The sequence below is a fragment of the Salvelinus alpinus genome, chromosome 17, assembly GCF_045679555.1.
Source record: "Salvelinus alpinus chromosome 17, SLU_Salpinus.1, whole genome shotgun sequence".
Taxonomy (NCBI): Eukaryota; Metazoa; Chordata; class Actinopteri; order Salmoniformes; family Salmonidae; genus Salvelinus; species Salvelinus alpinus.
Genome location: NC_092102.1, coordinates 51074769 through 51095995, shown reverse-complemented (window position 1 = coordinate 51095995; position 21227 = coordinate 51074769). Strand labels below are relative to the sequence as shown.

The window sequence follows — 21227 nt, the reverse complement described above, 5'->3', positions numbered from 1 at the left end:
ACTTTTAATTTATTTAGTAAATATTTTCTGAACTCTATTTCTTGAACTGCATTGTTGGTTAAGGGCTTGTAAGTAAACATTTCACGGTAAGGTACCCCGTTGTATTCGGCATTTCACGCTAAGGTACCCGTTGTATTCGGCATTTCACGGTAAGGTACCCCGTTGTATTCGGCATTTCACGGTAAGGTACCCGTTGTATTCGGCATTTCACGGTAAGGTACCCCGTTGTATTCGGCATTTCACGGTAAGGTACCCGTTGTATTCGGCATTTCACGGTAAGGTACCCGTTGTATTCGGCATTTCACGGTAAGGTACCCCGTTGTATTCGGCATTTCACGGTAAGGTACCCGTTGTATTCGGCATTTCACGGTAAGGTACCCCGTTGTATTCAGCATTTCACGGTAAGGTACCCGTTGTATTCGGCATTTCACGGTAAGGTACCCGTTGTATTCGGCATTTCACGGTAAGGTACCCCGTTGTATTCGGCATTTCACGGTAAGGTACCCGTTGTATTCAGCATTTCACGGTAAGGTACCCCGTTGTATTCGGCATTTCACGGTAAGGTACCCCGTTGTATTCGGCATTTCACGGTAAGGTACCCGTTGTATTCGGCATTTCACGGTAAGGTACCCCGTTGTATTCAGCATTTCACGGTAAGGTACCCGTTGTATTCGGCATTTCACGGTAAGGTACCCCGTTGTATTCGGCATTTCACTGTAAGGTACCCCGTTGTATTCGGCATTTCACGGTAAGGTACCCCGTTGTATTCGGCATTTCACGGTAAGGTACCCCGTTGTATTCGGCATTTCACGGTAAGGTACCCCGTTGTATTCGGCACGTGTGACAAATAACATTTGATTTGATTTGGATGAAGGAGATAGTTGGCTGCATTAGTACTACATTTGGCAGTTGTCGATGACCTCTGAAAGCTTGTTTTATTTATGATGATGTTGTTGTTGTTGTTTACATCTTGTGACTGTTGTGTGTATGCAGCTGCCGGTGTCAGTGAACATGCTGGATGTGTACAGCAGTGGAGGGATGGCTGTTCCTAACGTCACCGTCTCCAACTCCTGTCCTGCTGACCTGCACAATGTCAAGACTGAGTTAACCGGTACCGGTAAATAATTCTAGTCTAAAACACACTTAACACTAAAAATTAAAACGCTCGCTCTCTTATCTCGATCTCCCCTTCTCTCTTTCTATCTGTAAAAAGTTCCTCTCCTAAATCACACTCAATATCACCTGTCTGTCCTGTCTGTCCTGTCTGTCTCTCAACTTTCTGACTGTCTGTCTCTCAACTTTCTGACTGTCTGTCTCTCTCTGACTCTGTCCCTGTGTCTGTGTCTCTCTCTGACTCTGTCCCTGTGTCTGTCTCTCTCTCTGACTCTGTCCCTGTGTCTGTCTCTCTCTCTGACTCTGTCCCTGTGTCTGTCTCTCTCTCTGACTCTGTCCCTGTGTCTGTCTCTCTTTCTCTGACTCTGTCCCTGTGTCTGTCTCTCTCTCTGACTCTGTCCCTGTGTCTCTCTCTGACTTCTATCTCCTCCCCCCTCGCTCTCTTTTCTTTTTAAAGGTCTTACTCAGCATTGCTCACCCCCAACTTCCCCTGTCCAGTCAGTCAGTCACACCCTGTTCCTCATTACAAAGCCCTGCCTCAGCCCCTCACGTAGAACCCTGCTCATTTATTCCCTCTTCCCTGTTTCACAATTTCATCTCACAGAGTAAAATCTCTGCGGCATATAACTTGGAACTATAGTCTAATAACTTGTTGAACATTCTGAACATAATACTGTTTTTAAATCTGATGTTTTTATTGACGTTTCAAGCGGTCTTTAGCAAACCCCTCCCCCCGCAATATACTGATATCGTGTCGCTAAATGTTGATTTTGAAATTGTGTCTTGTAGAGGTGGAGGTTAAAGCTATGATGAAGGAGCGACAGAAAAAGGACAATCACAATCAGAGTGAGTATAGATTTTAAATACTTGGATACCACAATGGGATACCTATACTTTAAATGTACTTTTGTATTAGGGTTTAACAGTTGGTGAGCACCTTGGTGACGATGTTGACATGTTACTTCCTAGTTGAGAGACGCAGGAGGTTCAATATCAACGATCGCATCAAGGAACTGGGAGCTCTCATCCCCAAGTCGAGTGACCCGTGAGTACCCCCTCCTCCCACTGCTACTGTATATATTTAATCATCCTGCTGTTCCTTTCTCCTCACTGACCCCCCCTCCCACTGCTACTGTATATACACTGCTCAAAAAAATAAAGGGAACACTAAAATAACACATCCTAGATCTGAATGAATGAAATATTCTTATTAAATACTTTTTTCTTTACATAGTTGAATGTGCTGACAACAAAATCACACAAAAATTATCAATGGAAATCAAATTTATCAACCCATGGAGGTCTGGATTTGGAGTCACACTCACAATTAAAGTGGAAAACCACACTACAGGCTGATCCAACTTTGATGTAATGTCCTTAAAACAAGTCAAAATGAGGCTCAGTAGTGTGTGTGGCCTCCACGTGCCTGTATGACCTCCCTACAACGCCTGTGCATGCTCCTGATGAGGTGGCGGATGGTCTCCTGAGGGATCTCCCAGACCTGGACTAAAGCATCCGCCAACTCCTGGACAGTCTGTGGTGCAACGTGGCGTTGGTGGACGGAGCGAGACATGATGTCTCAGATGTGCTCAATTGGATTCAGGTCTGGGGAACGGGCGGGCCAGTCCATAGCATCAATGCCTTCCTCTTGCAGGAACTGCTGACACACTCCAGCCACAAGAGGTCTAGCATTGTCTTGCATTAGGAGGAACCCAGGGCCAACCGCACCAGCATATGGTCTCACAAGGGGTCTGAGGATCTCATCTCGGTACCTAATTGCAGTCATGCTACCTCTGGCGAGCACATGGAGGGCTGTGCGGCCCCCCAAAGAAATGCCACCCCACACCATGTCTGACCCACCGCCAAACCGGTCATGCTGGAGGATGTTGCAGGCAGCAGAACGTTCTCCACGGCGTCTCCAGACTCTGTCACGTCTGTCACATGTGCTCAGTGTGAACCTGCTTTCATCTGTGAAGAGCACAGGGCGCCAGTGGCGAATTTGCCAATCTTGGTGTTCTCTGGCAAATGCCAAACGTCCTGCATGGTGTTGGGCTGTAAGCACAACCCCCACCTGTGGACGTCGGGCCCTCATACCACCCTCATGGAGTCTGTTTCTGACCGTTTGAGCAGACACATGCACATTTGTGGCCTGCTGGAGGTCATTTTGCAGGGCTCTGGCAGTGCTCCTCCTGCTCCTCCTTGCACAAAGGCAGAGGTAGCGGTCCTGCTGCTGGGTTGTTGCCCTACTACGGCCTCCTCCACGTCTCCTGATGTACTGGCCTGTCTCCTGGTAGCGCCTCCATGCTCTGGACACTACGCTGACAGACACAGCAAACCTTCTTGCCACAGCTCGCATTGATGTGCCATCCTGGATGAGCTGCACTACCTGAGCCACTTGTGTGGGTTGTAGACTCCGTCTCATGCTACCACTAGAGTGAGGGCACCGCCAGCATTCAAAAGTGACCAAAACATCAGCCAGGAAGCATAGGAAAACATGGTATCTAATCATGCCGCTGTTCCTTTCTCCTCACTGACCCCCCCTGCTACAACATGATATCTAATCATGCCGCTGTTCCTTTCTCCTCACTGACCCCCCCTGCTACAACATGGTATCTAATCATGCCGCTGTTCCTTTCTCCTCACTGACCCCCCCTGCTACAACATAGTATCTAATCATGCCGCTGTTCCTTTCTCCTCACTGACCCCCCCCCCCCCCCCTGCTACTATTCATATTTAATCACCTGGCTGTTCCTTTCTCCTCACTGATCCCCCTGCTACGGAGACAGGGAGACACGCTGGAACAAGGGCACCATCCTGAAGGCGTCTGTGGACTACATCAGGAGGCTGCAGAAGGAGCAGCAGAGAGCCAAGGAGGTGGAGACCAGACAGAGGAAACTGGAGCACAGCAACCGCAGCCTACTGCTACGTATACAGGTAATACTGCCAGTAACCTACTGCTACGTATACAGGTACTACTGACAGTAACCTACTGCTACGTATACAGGTAATACTGACAGTAACCTACTGCTACCTATACAGGTAATACTGACAGTAACCTACTGCTACCTATACAGGTAATACTGACAGTAACCTACTGCTACCTATACAGGTAATACTGCCAGTAACCTACTGCTACCTATACAGGTAATACTGACAGTAACCTACTGCTACCTATACAGGTAATACTGCCAGTAACCTACTGCTACCTATACAGGTAATACTGACAGTAACCTACTGCTACCTATACAGTTAATACTGACAGTAACCTACTGCTACCTATACAGGTAATACTGACAGTAACCTACTGCTACCTATACAGGTAATACTGACAGTAACCTACTGCTACCTATACAGGTAATACTGACAGTAACCTACTGCTACCTATACAGGTAATACTGACAGTAACCTACTGCTACCTATACAGGTACTACTGACAGTAACCTACCTATACAGGTAATACTGACAGTAACCTACTGCTACCTATACAGGTAATACTGACAGTAACCTACTGCTACCTATACAGGTAATACTGACAGTAACCTACTGCTACCTATACAGGTACTACTGACAGTAACCTACTGCTACCTATACAGGTAATACTGACAGTAACCTACTGCTACCTATACAGGTAATACTGCCAGTAACCTACTGCTACCTATACAGGTAATACTGACAGTAACCTACTGCTACCTATACAGGTAATACTGACAGTAACCTACTGCTACCTATACAGGTAATACTGACAGTAACCTACCTATACAGGTACTACTGACAGTAACCTACCTATACAGGTAATACTGACAGTAACCTACTGCTACCTATACAGGTAATACTGACAGTAACCTACTGCTACCTATACAGGTAATACTGACAGTAACCTACTGCTACCTATACAGGTAATACTGACAGTAACCTACTGCTACCTATACAGGTAATACTGACAGTAACCTACTGCTACCTATACAGGTAATACTGACAGTAACCTACTGCTACCTATACAGGTACTACTGACAGTAACCTACCTATACAGGTAATACTGACAGTAACCTACTGCTACCTATACAGGTAATACTGACAGTAACCTACTGCTACCTATACAGGTAATACTGACAGTAACCTACTGCTACCTATACAGGTAATACTGACAGTAACCTACTGCTACCTATACAGGTAATACTGACAGTAACCTACTGCTACCTATACAGGTAATACTGACAGTAACCTACTGCTACCTATACAGGTACTACTGACAGTAACCTACCTATACAGGTAATACTGACAGTAACCTACTGCTACCTATACAGGTAATACTGACAGTAACCTACTGCTACCTATACAGGTAATACTGACAGTAACCTACTGCTACGTATACAGGTAATACTGACAGTAACCTACTGCTACCTATACAGGTAATACTGACAGTAACCTACTGCTACCTATACAGGTAATACTGACAGTAACCTACTGCTACCTATACAGGTAATACTGACAGTAACCTACTGCTACCTATACAGGTAATACTGACAGTAACCTACTGCTACCTATACAGGTAATACTGACAGTAACCTACTGCTACCTATACAGGTACTACTGACAGTAACCTACCTATACAGGTAATACTGACAGTAACCTACTGCTACCTATACAGGTAATACTGACAGTAACCTACTGCTACCTATACAGGTAATACTGACAGTAACCTACTGCTACCTATACAGGTACTACTGACAGTAACCTACTGCTACCTATACAGGTAATACTGACAGTAACCTACTGCTACCTATACAGGTAATACTGCCAGTAACCTACTGCTACCTATACAGGTAATACTGACAGTAACCTACTGCTACCTATACAGGTAATACTGACAGTAACCTACTGCTACCTATACAGGTAATACTGACAGTAACCTACTGCTACCTATACAGGTAATACTGACAGTAACCTACTGCTACGTATACAGGTAATACTGACAGTAACCTACTGCTACCTATACAGGTAATACTGACAGTAACCTACTGCTACCTATACAGGTAATACTGACAGTAACCTACTGCTACCTATACAGGTAATACTGACAGTAACCTACTGCTACCTATACAGGTAATACTGACAGTAACCTACTGCTACCTATACAGGTACTACTGACAGTAACCTACCTATACAGGTAATACTGACAGTAACCTACTGCTACCTATACAGGTAATACTGACAGTAACCTACTGCTACCTATACAGGTAATACTGACAGTAACCTACTGCTACCTATACAGGTAATACTGACAGTAACCTACTGCTACCTATACAGGTAATACTGACAGTAGCCCACTGCAACGTATACAGGTAACACTCACACCTAGGTAGACTGGGAGGGAAGTGTTCGGATCGGGAGACTGGGAGGGAAAGGGTCGGGAGACTGAGGGAAGGGGTCGGGAGACTGGGAGGGAAGGGGTCGGGAGACTGTGAGGGAAAGGGTCGGGAGACTGTGAGGGAAGGGGTCGGGAGACTGGGAGGGAAAGGGTCGGGAGACTGGGAGGGAAAGGGTCGGGAGACTGGGAGGGAAAGGGTCGGGAGACTGGGAGGGAAAGGGTCGGGAGACTGGGAGGGAAGTGTTCGGATCGGGAGACTGGGAGGGAAAGGGTCGGGAGACTGAGGGAAAGGGATATTATGGTCGGGAGACTGGGAGGGAAAGGGTCGGGAGACTGGGAGGGAAAGGGTCGGGAGACTGGGAGGGAAAGGGTCGGGAGACTGGGAGGGAAAGGGTCGGGAGACTGGGAGGGAAAGGGTCGGGAGACTGGGAAGGAAGGGGTCGGGAGACTGGGAAGGAAGGGGTCGGGAGACTGGGAGGGAAAGGGTCGGGAGACTGGGAGGGAAAGGGTCGGGAGACTGGGAGGGAAAGGGTCGGGAGACTGGGAAGGAAGGGGTCGGGAGACTGGGAAGGAAAGGGCTATTATGGTCGGGAGACTGGGAGGGAAAGGGTCGGGAGACTGGGAGGGAAAGGGCTATTATGGTCGGGAGACTGGGAGGGAAAGGGTCGGGAGACTGGGAGGGAAAGGGCTATTATGGTCGGGAGACTGGGAGGGAAAGGGTCGGGAGACTGGGAGGGAAAGGGCTATTATGGTCGGGAGACTGGGAGGGAAAGGGTCGGGAGACCCTTTCATATCTCTTTGGAAGGTAAATGGTAAATTGTCTCACGGAAAAATCTATCAACTCTGGCGTTCCCCAGGGCAGTGTTCCAGGGCCTCTACTATTTCTACTGTACTATAAGTAAGCAATAAGGCATGAGAACCTGTGCATTAATAATCATATCTAAGGGCTGTTTTTAGGCTTAACGCCAATAGTTTAAGTGTTGACTATTTTTGTCTGTTGTTTCTCTCCACAGGAGCTTGAGATGCAGGCCCGCCTCCACGGCCTCTCCACCCCCGCCTCTTCCTCCCAAGGCAGCTCCTCCTCACACCTAAGCCTATCACAGTCCCTGGACCCCAGCACGGGCGACGCCCTCTCCAGGAACCTCCTCTCCCTGAGTGGTGGCCAAGGCCTCCAGGCTGCCTCCCCCTCCTTCCTGTCTCCACCCCCCTCGGCCTCTCCGGTTGGTCTGATGACTATGGGCAGCCCCTTGGATCTGGACTCTCTGAGCTTCTCTGACCTGGATGACCCGTCGGCCGCAGCCTTCCACGCCTCCCTGCTGCCGGACATGGGTCTGGGGGACATCCTGATGGACGACAGGGGGCTGGGGATGTCCTCTGTTGGGGGCAGAGACCCCCTGCTCTCCTCCGTCTCCCCAGGAGTCTCCAAGACCTCTAGTCGCAGGAGCAGCTTCAGCATGGAGGAAGATTTGTGACTGTTATAAACCCTAGACCCTTACACCCTAGCCCCTACACTGCTAGGCAGGAACAGATTCAGCATGAAGGAAGACTTGTGACTGATACAAAGGGACTCTAGATCCTAATCCATAGCCCTTACACCCTAGACCCTACACTGCTAGGCAGGAACATAATCAGCATGGAGGAAGACCTGTGACTGGGCTGAGTCCCAAACCAACTCCTAGACCCTACACCCTAGACTAAACCCTATACCCTTAGACAGTTCATGTAAATCTGAGAGATTTGGAAAATAGTAATCATGGCAAAACATTCCAGCCAGTAGAATCATACCAGAGTGTTTATATCAATCCCCCATCCTTTCAGATTTACAGGAGTGACTGGAGAGTCGTTTTTTGGGGGGGATTCAGCAGAATAGGGTCCAGGATTCACTGCTTATTGTCTTCTGGTTCTACGAATCTTCCAACTGGGATTTCTGGAAGGGAGAGAGAAAAAAAACATGGGAATTTTGGGAAAGTTGAAGGGAATTTTTTTTGCAACCCAAATTTTAGTTTATTCTAGACAAGAATTTTCTAGAAAGAATTCCTGATCCCTGTGGCGATGACGGAATCCATTGCAGCACTCCAAAATATTTGATCTCCATGCTTGTTAAGAGAAAAACAACGAAATAGAGTTTAGCTGTTCTGTAGCATTAAAAGATCAACATGAATTGTCGACTACATGTAAAGATACACGTTTCTTAGATACCAGCATATTTTTTATTTTATTTTATAGTTCTGTGAATAGTAATTATGATAGAGGTAGATATATATATAGGGGGAAGGGAACAGGGATACTGGAGGTAGATATATATAGGGGGAAGGGAACAGGGATACTAGAGTGATGGAGGTAGATATTTATAGGGGGAAGGGAACAGGGATACTGGAGTGATGGAGGTAGATATTTATAGGGAGAAGGGGACTATATACAGGGTCAGTTCTAGTACCATATTAACAATGTGCAGGGATACTGGAGTGATGGAGGTAGATATATATAGGGGGAAGGGAACAGGGATACTGGAGTGATGGAGGTAGATATTTATAGGGGGAAGGGAACAGGGATACTGGAGTGATGGAGGTAGATATTTATAGGGAGAAGGGGACTATATACAGGGTCAGTTCTAGTACCATATTAACAATGTGCAGGGATACTGGAGTGATGGAGGTAGATATGTATAGGGGTAAGGTGAGTATATACATGGTCAGTACCATATTAACAATGTACAGGGATACTGGAGTGATGGAGGTAGATATGTAGAGGGGTAAGGTGAGTATATACAGGGTCAGTACCATATTAACAATGTACAGGGATACTGGAGTGATGGAGGTAGATATGTATAGGGGGAAGGAGACAGGGATACTGGAGTGATGGAGGTAGATATGTATAGGGGTAAGGTGACTAGGAAACAGGATATATGATAAACAGAGTAGTGGCAGCTTGTATGTGAGTGTGGGTGTGTAGAGTCAGTATAAATGTATGTGCATATTATGTGTTGGAGTGACAGTGTGTAGACTAAACAGGGCCTTGTGACATTGTGCATAGAGACTGAAATAAAAGGGTAAACTCAATCCGTGTAGCTATTTAGTGTAGCTATTTATTTAGTTAGCTATTTAGTTAGCTATTTATTTAATTAGCTATTTAGTGTAGCTATTTAGTTAGCTATTTAGTTAGTTAGCTATTTAGTTAGTTAGCTATTTATTTAGTTAGCTATTTATTTAGTTAGCTATTTAGTTAGCTATGTAGTTAGTTAGCTATTTAGTGTAGCTATTTAGTGTAGCTATTTAGTGTACCTATTTCTCAGTAGTATAGTATTGATAGAAGCTGTTCCAGAGCCTGTTGGTGTCAGACCTGATGCACCGGTACCTCTTGCCGTGCAGCGGCAGAGAAAAATAGTCTGTGGCTTGAATGGTTGAGGTCTTTGATGATTTTCCGGGCCTTTCTTTTCAAACCGTCTGATGTAGAGGTCCTGGATGGCAGGGAGCTCAGCCCCAGTGTTGCACTGGACTGTCCGCACCACCCTCTGATATAGAGGTCCTGGATGGCAGGGAGCTCGGGCCCAGTGATGTACTGGGCTGTACACTCCCCCTGATATAGAGGTCCTGGATGGCAGGGAGCTCGGCTCTGACCTCCCTGTAGGCTGACTCATCGTTGGAGTCGTGCATGGCCACGCAGTCGTGGGTGAACAGGGAGTACAGGAGGGGACTAAGCACACACCCGTGTGGGGCCCCCCCCATGTTGAGAGTCAGCATAGCGCAGATGATGTAGCCTACCACTCACCTCCTGGGATTGGCTCGTCAGGAAGTCCAGGATCAAGTTGCAGAGGAAAGTGTTCGGACGCAGCTGTAGTAAATGAACAGGATTGCACAGGATTGCCATTTTTTATAACGATTAAAGTGAAGCACCTTTTATTGGTAAACATGTTGTATAATCCAGTTGAACGGTGTGTGTTGGTATGCTATTAAAGTGTGTCAAGAGTCACTCAGGAAAACGAGGTTGAGCAGCCAGCCGTACCGTAGGCTAAACAGTTACAATACTGTGTTTTGTCGGCACATTATTCTATAGTCCTCAATAGCAAGACCGTTAATAGTGGCTCTCAACTTTATCTACGAGGTTTTATCACTCTGTGTTCCTGCCTCTGTGTTCCTGCCTCTGTGTTCCTGCCTCTCTGTGTTCCTGCCTCTCTGTGTTCCTGCCTCTCTGTGTTCCTGCCTCTCTGTGTTCCTGCCTCTCTGTGTTCCTGCCTCTGTGTGTTCCTGCCTCTGTGTGTTCCTGCCTCTCTGTGTTTCTGCCTCTGTGTTCCTGCCTGGGTCAATTCAGGAATACAATTTTTTTTTAACTCACAGAATGCGATGCGACATAAAAAAAAAAAAATGTATTAAAGCTGCAATATGTCACTTTTTGGGCAGACTGACCAAATTCACATAGAAATGTGAGTTATAGATCTGTCATGCTCGTTGAAAGCAAGTTTACGAAGTGGTAGATCTGTTCTATGTGCACTATTTCTATGCTTCCTATTCTTACATTTAGTTTTTGCATCTTTTACATTCATTCATACTATGACAGATACTTAACATCGTTTTATGTTTGTTTAATTTAGTCTGTTTCCAACCTCATATGACGGCGTTTCACCCATAGAGTTAGAGGACTCTTGATAGATATAACCCGGAATGACACAGATACAGAGATGAGACATCTATCTAACTCTATGGTTTCACCATGGGTTCAGTCAGTCTGTTTTTATATATAACAGACTGACTGAACCCATGGTGAAACCATAGAGTTAGATAGATGACTCATCTCTGTATCTGTGTCATTCCGGGTTATATCTATATATATATATAACCCACGGGCTGGATGGCCACTGACTACTGTGCACACTTTACTCTGTCACTTATTTTCATAGAAAAGCAATATGTAGGTGGTTGAGTAGAATTGACTATAGTCACTTATCATTACAGCCCTGTAAGATACAGTATATGGATTAAGCATTAGGGAATGATGGTGAATAATATGTTTTATAACTGACGTTTAGGTTCTGCCATATGCATATTAAATCTGTATTGTGTTTACTTTATGTATGTAAATAGAAAGGGTATATAATAACTCGATTATAGCATCATGTTCTGGAACAATACATTTATTAACAAATATTTTCTGTGTAATGTACACATTATATGCCATATATTATGTAAAAACATTGCATATATTTGGCCTTAATTAGTTTTGTTTTTTTAATGAAATATATACTTTTAATCATTTTCTCTTTTAAATATATGTGACTCTGAGGGTGTGTGTGTGTGTATCATGCGTAAATGCTGCTCATTTCAACTGAGGCGATTCTATGTCTGATTTAAGTCTAATATGCAGGTTTATATCTCCTCTGGTAGAGCGATGCAGGTTTATATCTCCCCTGGTAGAGCGATGCAGGTTTCTATCTCCTCTGGTAGAGCGATGCAGGTTTATATCTCCTCTGGTAGAGCGATGCAGGTTTATATCTCCCCTGGTAGAGCGATGCAGGTTTATATCTCCCCTGGTAGAGCGATGCAGGTTTATATCTCCCCTGGTAGAGCGATGCAGAAGCCAATAGCCATTCAGCAGTAGTCAGTTTTTCCCTGGTCACTTTTACTGTTCAGTGATTGGCTAGCAGCTCAATACAGTCTTGCAGCTCTTTTGTGAGGATATGACTGCATGGATACGTCCCAAATGGCACCCTATTCCCTATATAGTGCACTACTTTAGACCAGAGCCCTATGGCACCCTATTCCCTATATAGTTCACTACTTTAGACCAGGGCCCTATAGAACCCTATTCCCTTTATAGTGCCCTACTTTTGACCAGAGCCCTGTGGGGGAATTAGCCTGGAGAAATCCAGTCAGTTTTGAGCTAACATTCCTCTCCTTAACACTCCTTTTGTGGGAGAGGGGGTGGGATTACACGAGTGGAATGTTAGCACAAAACAGGTTCTGTATTTCAGGCTTATGGCGAATTGGGTGTCATTTGAGACGTAGTCCATGTCTTCCCTCTCTACACGTGTCCTACTGGCGAACACTCAGTAGCAAACTATGGAAGATTTGGCTGAGATGTACACGGACTATAGCAAACATTAAGAACACCTTCCTAACATTGCTTTGTACCACCTTTTGTCCTCAGAACAGGCTCAATTCGTCAGGGGGCATGGACTCTACAAGGTGTTGAAAGTGTTCCACAGGGACGCTGGCCCATGTTGACTCCAATGCTTCCCACAGTTGTGTCAAGTTGGCTGGATGTCCTTTTGGGTGGTGGACCATTCTTGATTCACATCGGGAAACTGTTGAGTGAAAAACCCAGCAGCGTTGCAGTTCTTGACAAGCCGGTGTGCCTGGCATCTACTTCCTGTACCCCGTTCAAAGGCATTTCAATATTTTGTCTTGCCCATTCACCCTCTGAATGGTACACATACGCAATTCATGTCTCAATTTTCTCAAGGCTTAAAAATCTTTCTTTAACCCGTCTCCTCCCCTTCATCTACATTTTACAAGTAACATCAATAAGGGATCATAGCTTTCACCTGGATTCACCTGGTCAGTCTGTCAAGGAAAGAGCAAGTGTTCATGTTTTGTATACTCAGTGTATATAAATCTGTCTCGGTTCAATGTCACTCAATCATGTCAAATATAATCAGTCTTACGGCTTCTCCATATCAGGTATTTTTTTGCTTTTCAAAGCAAAACACAGTCTTGTTATAATTTGTTTTCCAAGTTATTTAATTTGACACATTTCACTTTGTCAATGTGATATGTTTGGTTGTACTGTAGGTGTACAGCAATAATCAGACACAGGGAAACCAGTTAAGTGTTATGTTTATCAAAAAACCCTCCAGCCACTGTCGATGATTGGTCTTCATCAGAATACACACATCAGATCAGATCACACAAGTCACGCTCTGTAGAAATGGGATCATGAAAGGGATGTTTACTCCTCGTCAACAACATTGGCATATTGCATGTAGTCTTAAGTTTGACATATTGTTTTCTTTCACCTCTTTAGAAAACTAAGAAACATACTTATGATTGTTTCATTTTTAATAATCATCTTTGTTAAATAATGATAAACATTTTATAAAAACCCCCGAACAGCTGTTTAGTGTTTTTTTTCCTGATGTCGTTACCCTCATTTGATCCCCTATTCTTCACGTACTGCACTACTCTGGTCAAAAATAGTGCATTACATATGTCGGATCCTAATATGACCCATTTCGTCGCAGGATGAAAATAATCCTACAGCAGGAGGATTTGAATAACTATTTATAATGTATAATCGCAGCCCAAAGGGACAGCTGGAAGCGGAGTTTTGTAGGCTATATACAATGCAGTACCGTACCCAATGGGGGCTATGACTTCGAGAAGGCTCTGCAAACCAACCGACCTCATACCATCAAGTCTTTTCACGGCATGCTAGATAGAGCATTGTGAACTGTTGTCGTACAAGTGGTCTGAGCAAAACACTTCAGCTGTGAGCAGCATGAGTTCACAACCAGTGAGTGCTGGACAATCGTTTTTGACACTTTGTTTGAATGGAAACACATGTTGGTGTAGCATACTGTTATTATTTAACCAATCCAAAGGTTGCTGTCCATCTTCCTCTAAAGGCACATGCTAATGCTAGGTTACTGCCATTTGGGAACGGGATTCGAAGGCAGCATCACGTAACACATTCACATTCCACGAAGTAGTGGTGAGGAGGAGAAGTCTACCGTGTCCGGGAAACGACTTCACCATTCATTTTCTGGATTCACGTTCAATCAAACATAATTTTAAGCTTTGTTTTACAATTGACAGTTACAGCTGATTTCCGGAATGTATGTTGATTTACTCTCCTTAAATATTTGTCATCTGATGTATTCGTTTCAGTCTCTGAATTGTTTAATCCAACTTTTCGCAACCACCTCCTGATCTCAGCGCATAAAAACTACAATCTGTACTGAATTAGCCTAGTGCGCATGTGCAACCAGCGCCTGTTTTTCCCTGGCTACAACTTGCTGGCTTTCATCAAACGTCATAAATACTGCATCCTCAACTTCAAAACTCCCTAACTAGTTATAAAATCACGTAACTAAGACATTTACTCGAAATAAACTTTGAAATGATGTATTGTTTTGTTGAATAGTCATCACTGGTTCGAGCTATCTGTCGCGTCGTAAGACAACGGTGGTGAAGGATATTATTGCTACTTAACGCGGGTCCAAGGTCAGTTTTGAGGCCCTCCAGCGTTGCGTTTAGCTGGACGTTTCTGACTGGTCTTGGAACCGTGACAACGGGCAGCCTCCCCCGCTTGGCTGGACGGAATATATAATGATTTTGCCAACACAGACAGATACGTCTAATCTTGTACCTTTAACCTTTTTTAAACTGACGGTCATATTCGTTGATTTAAATCGGACGTTATTAGTATAAATATAGTTAGGGTTTAGGATAGGGACGTCCCAAAGATCCGTGCTTCTACACCTGCATTGCTTGCTGTTTGGGGTTTTAGGCTGGGTTTCTGCACAGCACTTTGAGATATCAGCTGATGTAAGAAGGGCTTTATCAATACATTTGATTTGATTTGATCCCGTCCACGGAGCTCCTCCTCGCCACTTCATTGTAGCCCCTGTAGCAGCGTTAGCAACTAGTGCTAGCAATTCAGTGAACAACGATCCCAAAATGGTAATATCTGACACGAATAACAAGTAAACAAATAACAATCGATATCCTCAGAAAACTGTTAACGAATATAGTTGACAGCGACCAGAATAATGATCCTACGGTACAGGGGTCCTCCTCTCGCGTATTTGCTTGGTCTGCTGCTCCATCGATTGGGACATGACAGGTAACCTTGCATGCATGATATACACGCTAAGATTTTTTTTGAGATCGCTATTTTACTGACTGTTTAAGAACAATTAATGGTCAGAATAGTGGTGTTTCACAGTGAAGCTGATGTTGTATTAGAGTTGGTGTTTCTTTTCCAATGAGTAGGCTTGCACTGTGAATAATTCATTCACATCACACCTGTGCGTATTGTTAAATGATACCAATGTTCAAGATAGCATGGTTTTTATATTTGTTAAATAACTAGTATTGAATTGGATGCATTGGATACAAAATGAATACAGTGCCATGCAAAAGTATTCATCCCCCTTTGGCATTTTTCCTATTTTGTTGTGTTACAACCTGTAATTTAAATTGACTTTTATTTGGATTTCATGTAATGGACATAAACAAAATAGTCCAAATTGGTGAAGTGAAATGAAAAAAATATATATACTTGTTTCAAAAAATTGAAAAAAATTGGAAAGTGGTGCGTGCATATGTATTCACCCCCTTTGCTATGAAGCCCCTAAATAAGATCTGGTGCAACCAATTACCTTCAGAAGTCACATAATTAGTTAAATAAAGTCCACCTGTGTGCAATCTAAGTGTCACATGATCTCAGTATATATACACCTGTTCTGAAAGGCCCCAGAGTCAGCAACACCACTAAGCAAGGGGCACCACCAAGCAAGCGGCACTATGAAGACCAAGGAGCTCTCCAAACAGGTCAGGGACAAAGTTGTGGAGAAGTACAGATCAGGGTTGGGTTATAAAAAAATATCAGAAACTTTGAACATCCCACAGAGCACCATTTAAATCCATTGTTAAAAAATTGAAAGAATATGGCACCACAACAAATCAAGGAGTGCATTAATCAGAGAGGCAACAAAGAGACCAAAGATAACCCTGAAGGAGCTGCAAAGCTCCACAGTAGAGATTGGAGTATCTGTCCATAGGACCACTTTAAGCCGTACACTCCACAGAGCTGGGCTTTACTACGGAAGAAGAGTGGCCAGAAAAAGCAAGCAAAAACACGTTACTGCTAAAGCAACACTCGAGTATTGACTCAGGGTTGTGAACACTTATGTAAATTAGATATTTCTGTATTTCATTTCCAATACATTTGCAAAAATTTCTAAAAACATGTATTCACTTTGTCATTATGGGGTATTGTGTGTAGATGGGTGAGAGACAAATAATATTGGATCCATTTCCAATTCAGGCTGTAACACGACATAATGTGGAATAAGTCAAGGGGTAGGACTACTTTCTGAAGGCTCTGTATATCCGTTTTCAGAAATATTGGTAAATTATCTTTTACTTTTTAAAGAAATTATGAAAGAGATTGGTGTGTTTTTTTTACTATCTAATCGTGGCGTGGGGTTGGATAGTTAATGATAGACATGTATTTGTTTAAAATCTATCACTTGATGGTTTCATTTTTCCGAGATCAATGCAAAATTCTATATATCCGCCTCACTCTCAGAGATATAAGTAGTACTGCTAGGTTTTACACAGTCAAATGTAACTGTAGAAATGATACACTTGTGACGTCAATGCTCTGGATGCTTTTATCCAGAGCGACTTAGTCAGTGCATTCATCTTAACATAGCTAGGTGAGACAACCACATATCACAGTAGTTAGTATATTCAGATAGCTAGGTGAGACAACCACATATCACAGTAGTTAGTATATTCAGATAGCTTGGTGGGACAACCACATATCACAGTAGTTAGTATATTCATCTTAAGATAGCTAGGTGGGACAACCACATATCACAGTCATAGTCAGTGCATTCATCTTCAGATAGCTAGGTGAGACAACCACATATCACAGTAGTTAGTATATTCAGATAGCTTGGTGGGACAACCACATATCACAGTAGTTAGTATATTCATCTTAAGATAGCTAGGTGGGACAACCACATATCACAGTCATAGTCAGTGCATTCATCTTCAGATAGCTACGTGAGACAACCACATATCACAGTAGTTAGTATATTCAGATAGCTAGGTGGGACAACCACATATCACAGTCATAGTCAGTGCATTCATCTTAAGATAGCTAGGTGAGACAACCACATATCACAGTAGTTAGTATATTCAGATAGCTAGGTGAGACAACCACATATCACAGTAGTTAGTATATTCAGATAGCTAGGTGAGACAACCACATATCACAGTAGTTAGTATATTCAGATAGCTAGGTGAGACAACCACATATCACAGTAGTTAGTATATTCAGATAGCTAGGTGGGACAACCACATATCACAGTAGTTAGTATATTCAGATAGCTAGGTGGGACAACCACATATCACAGTAGTTAGTATATTCAGAGAGCTAGGTGGGACAACCACATATCACAGTAGTTAGTATATTCAGATAGCTAGGTGGGACAACCACATATCACAGTAGTTAGTATATTCAGATAGCTAGGTGAGACAACCACATATCACAGTATTTAGTATATTCAGATAGCTAGGTGAGACAACCACATATCACAGTAGTTAGTATATTCAGATAGCTAGGTGAGACAACCACATATCACAGTAGTTAGTATATTCACCTTCAGATAGCTAGGTGAGACAACCACATATCACAGTAGTTAGTATATTCAGATAGCTAGGTGGGACAACCACATATCACAGTAGTTAGTATATTCAGATAGCTAGGTGAGACAACCACATATCACAGTAGTTAGTATATTCAGATAGCTAGGTGGGACAACCACATATCACAGTAGTTAGTATATTCAGATAGCTAGGTGGGACAACCACATATCACAGTAGTTAGTATATTCAGAGAGCTAGGTGGGACAACCACATATCACAGTAGTTAGTATATTCAGATAGCTAGGTGGGACAACCACATATCACAGTAGTTAGTATATTCAGATAGCTAGGTGAGACAACCACATATCACAGTATTTAGTATATTCAGATAGCTAGGTGAGACAACCACATATCACAGTAGTTAGTATATTCAGATAGCTAGGTGGGACAACCACATATCACAGTAGTTAGTATATTCAGATAGCTAGGTGAGACAACCACATATCACAGTAGTTAGTATATTCACCTTCAGATAGCTAGGTGAGACAACCACATATCACAGTAGTTAGTATATTCAGATAGCTAGGTGAGACAACCACATATCACAGTAGTTAGTATATTCAGATAGCTAGGTGGGACAACCACATATCACAGTCTAATATACAGGATATGAACATTCCATTCAGCTTAAAAATTGATATATAGCAATTTGCACGCACACACACAGACAAAAACATTTTCTTAAATCTATTAATAGACAAATCTGGGGACAATTGTATTTTACACACAAATTAAGGTACTGTTATGAGAATTTCGTTATCAATATTCATAAACTTCAATTAATCTACTCAGTCTGCAACGCAGAGTTTATAGGATTCTGGTTGAATGAAACAGACAAGAGTCCCAGCTTACAAAAGTCAAAATGTTTATTCACGAGAACGTTCTGACGTCCAAATACAAAAACATCCATTTTATACTGGCTTCTTATGCACATACATACACACAAACAGTAGATATCCTACGCACATACCTTCACACAAACAGTAGATATCCTACGCACATACCTTCACACAAACAGTAGATATCCTACGCACATACCTTCACACAAACAGTAGATATCCTACGCACATACCTTCACACAAACAGTAGATATCCTACGCACATACCTTCACACAAACAGTAGATATCCTACGCACATACCTTCACACAAACAGTAGATATCCTACGCACATACCTTCACACAAACAGTAGATATCCTACGCACATACCTTCACACAAACAGTAGATATCCTACGCACATACCTTCACACAAACAGTAGATATCCTACGCACATACCTTCACACAAACAGTAGATATCCTACGCACATACATACACACAAACAGTAGATATCCTACGCACATACATACACACAAACAGTAGATATCCTACGCACATACATACACACAAACAGTAGGTGAGTTGTATCCTTCTCCAGAGTTCTCACCACTGTGTATCACTACCCAGCCGACAGTTCCATTCCCCCGAGATTAGGGAAAACTTGAGAAGTACTCCCTGTCCTATCATGAGTTTCTCAGAGTTCTAGCCAGGTCGAGTCAAACACATGTAACGGATGTGAAATGGCTAGCTAGTTAGCGGGTACGCGCTAATAGCGTTTCAATCAGTTACGTCACTTGCTCTGAAACCTAGAAGTAGTGTTGCCCCTTGCTCTGCAAGGGCCGTGGCTTTTGTGGAGCGATGGGTAACGACGCTTCGTGGGTGACTGTTGTTGATGTGTGCAGAAGGTCCCTGGTTCGCGCCCGTGTCGGGGCGAGGGGACGGTTTAAAGTTATACTGTTACACACAGTTGAATTGTTCTCTGTATTTTCTTAGGCACACACATACAAGTTCAAATCTTAAGCTACGCCTTGCTCAGACAGTCGGTGTTTTTCCACTACACAGATACATTGTTTAATCTGCAACATGTTTCATAATCTTCTGCGAGCCTAACAGTTTCTCCCCTCGACGGGTGGAGACAGAATGTCCTGTAAGGAACACAGTAGTACAACTCGTCTGTCGATGGCTCCTCTTGTCATTTGGTTCCCACTTGCACCCTGCTTACGTACTAAACAGGAACAAAAGGTCCTTGTTCTAATTCTGACTAAAACTACACACATCATCAGATTATAGTTTTATGATTCTAATACATTTCATACAATTATATGGTTTCAGGGTGGAATATTTTTAGTCATTATCTTAATATTACCTTAAACATATAAATAATTTAGTCATTATCTTACCATTACCTTAGAAATTCATATGATTTATATGTTTATCAAATCCGGTACCTATAAGCAATCATTTCGGATGAGAAAACAAACGAACAGAATGTATGTGAACAATTGGTGGGTTTTGGAAATAAACTCTTCAAATGATCTAAATATATTGAATCGTTGTGAACTGACAGGTGTGTGTGTTTGTGTGCGTTTTAAACACAGTTTTCTATGGGCTGATTCTTATCTAACATGTTCCATTTGTCATATACAATGTCTATTCCTATTTTCTAAGCTTGCATGTTCACTTAAGGCTATTTTATATTTATGTTGTCTTCCCGACTTGGATCGTGACACCGAATCAATCCAAAACCCCCTGATCAATCTGTTTATTATTCATAACCTAGGCCTACAGGTCTGCTTGAATAGGCTACTAAAATTAAAATCAACTGAACTTTTAACAAACCGTTATAGGCTGTAATTGTTCATGAAAGTGCACAAATTAAGTCATCTAGGGCTATGATGTATTATATCATCATTATCCGTCTTTTCCAACGGACAAGATGATATGAAAAACGAATTGCGTTTGATTAGAACATCTTAAAAAAATAAAATGCGTACAGAACTAGCACATTCAAAAACAATTCTTAGACTACTATTGTGAAAATACCAACGAAATATGCTTACCCGGAACTTAAAGCGTGCGAGTCTCACCAAGGGTGATTGTTCAATTTTTTTCAACTATCGGTTAAATTTGACATTCCTCTACATTCTGTTGGTAATAATAGGCTAGTCACGTGTTTCGTTCCAAAACCAGCTGCGATTGGATTAACAGAGACGTTGTAACCAACAGGAAAATTGTTTTGGTGCCTTCATGTGCTGTCAGAATGATCATAGATACTCGTTTCACTCGAACAACACCCCAACCGGTAATTACAAGTGTGAAAGTCTGAGAAAATGTTGATACCCAAGGTTCCGAGTTGTGACGTTTCCTCACTGACCTTTTCAACAAATCCGTTTGTGACAATTACCTAAACATTTGTGGATAGTGTAGCTAATTTGTCCATATTGTCAAATGTTAAGCAAGCTAGCTAAATGTATTATTAGCCATGGTAAACTA

At 42.9% G+C, this 21227-nt stretch overlaps 1 protein-coding gene across 13 annotated transcripts in view; it reads left to right on the top strand.

The window, feature by feature from the left end:
• Positions 1–13584, top strand: part of LOC139543143 (transcription factor E3-like) — a 38095-nt gene extending 24511 nt beyond the window's left edge. For 4 of the 13 annotated variants that reach the window (XM_071349369.1, XM_071349363.1, XM_071349368.1 and 1 more), the window contains 5 exons: positions 994–1117; positions 1903–1959; positions 2083–2158; positions 3879–4047; positions 7495–13584. In XM_071349369.1, coding sequence (XP_071205470.1) covers positions 994–1117; positions 1903–1959; positions 2083–2158; positions 3879–4047; positions 7495–7953 — 885 coding nt within the window. In that variant the 3' untranslated portion in view covers positions 7954–13584. The remainder of the gene's footprint in view (positions 1–993; positions 1118–1902; positions 1960–2082; positions 2159–3878; positions 4048–7494) is intronic. The other 9 variants (XR_011668614.1, XR_011668612.1, XR_011668611.1 and 6 more) reach the window with 9 other exon arrangements.
• The last annotated feature ends 7643 nt before the right edge of the window (positions 13585–21227 follow it).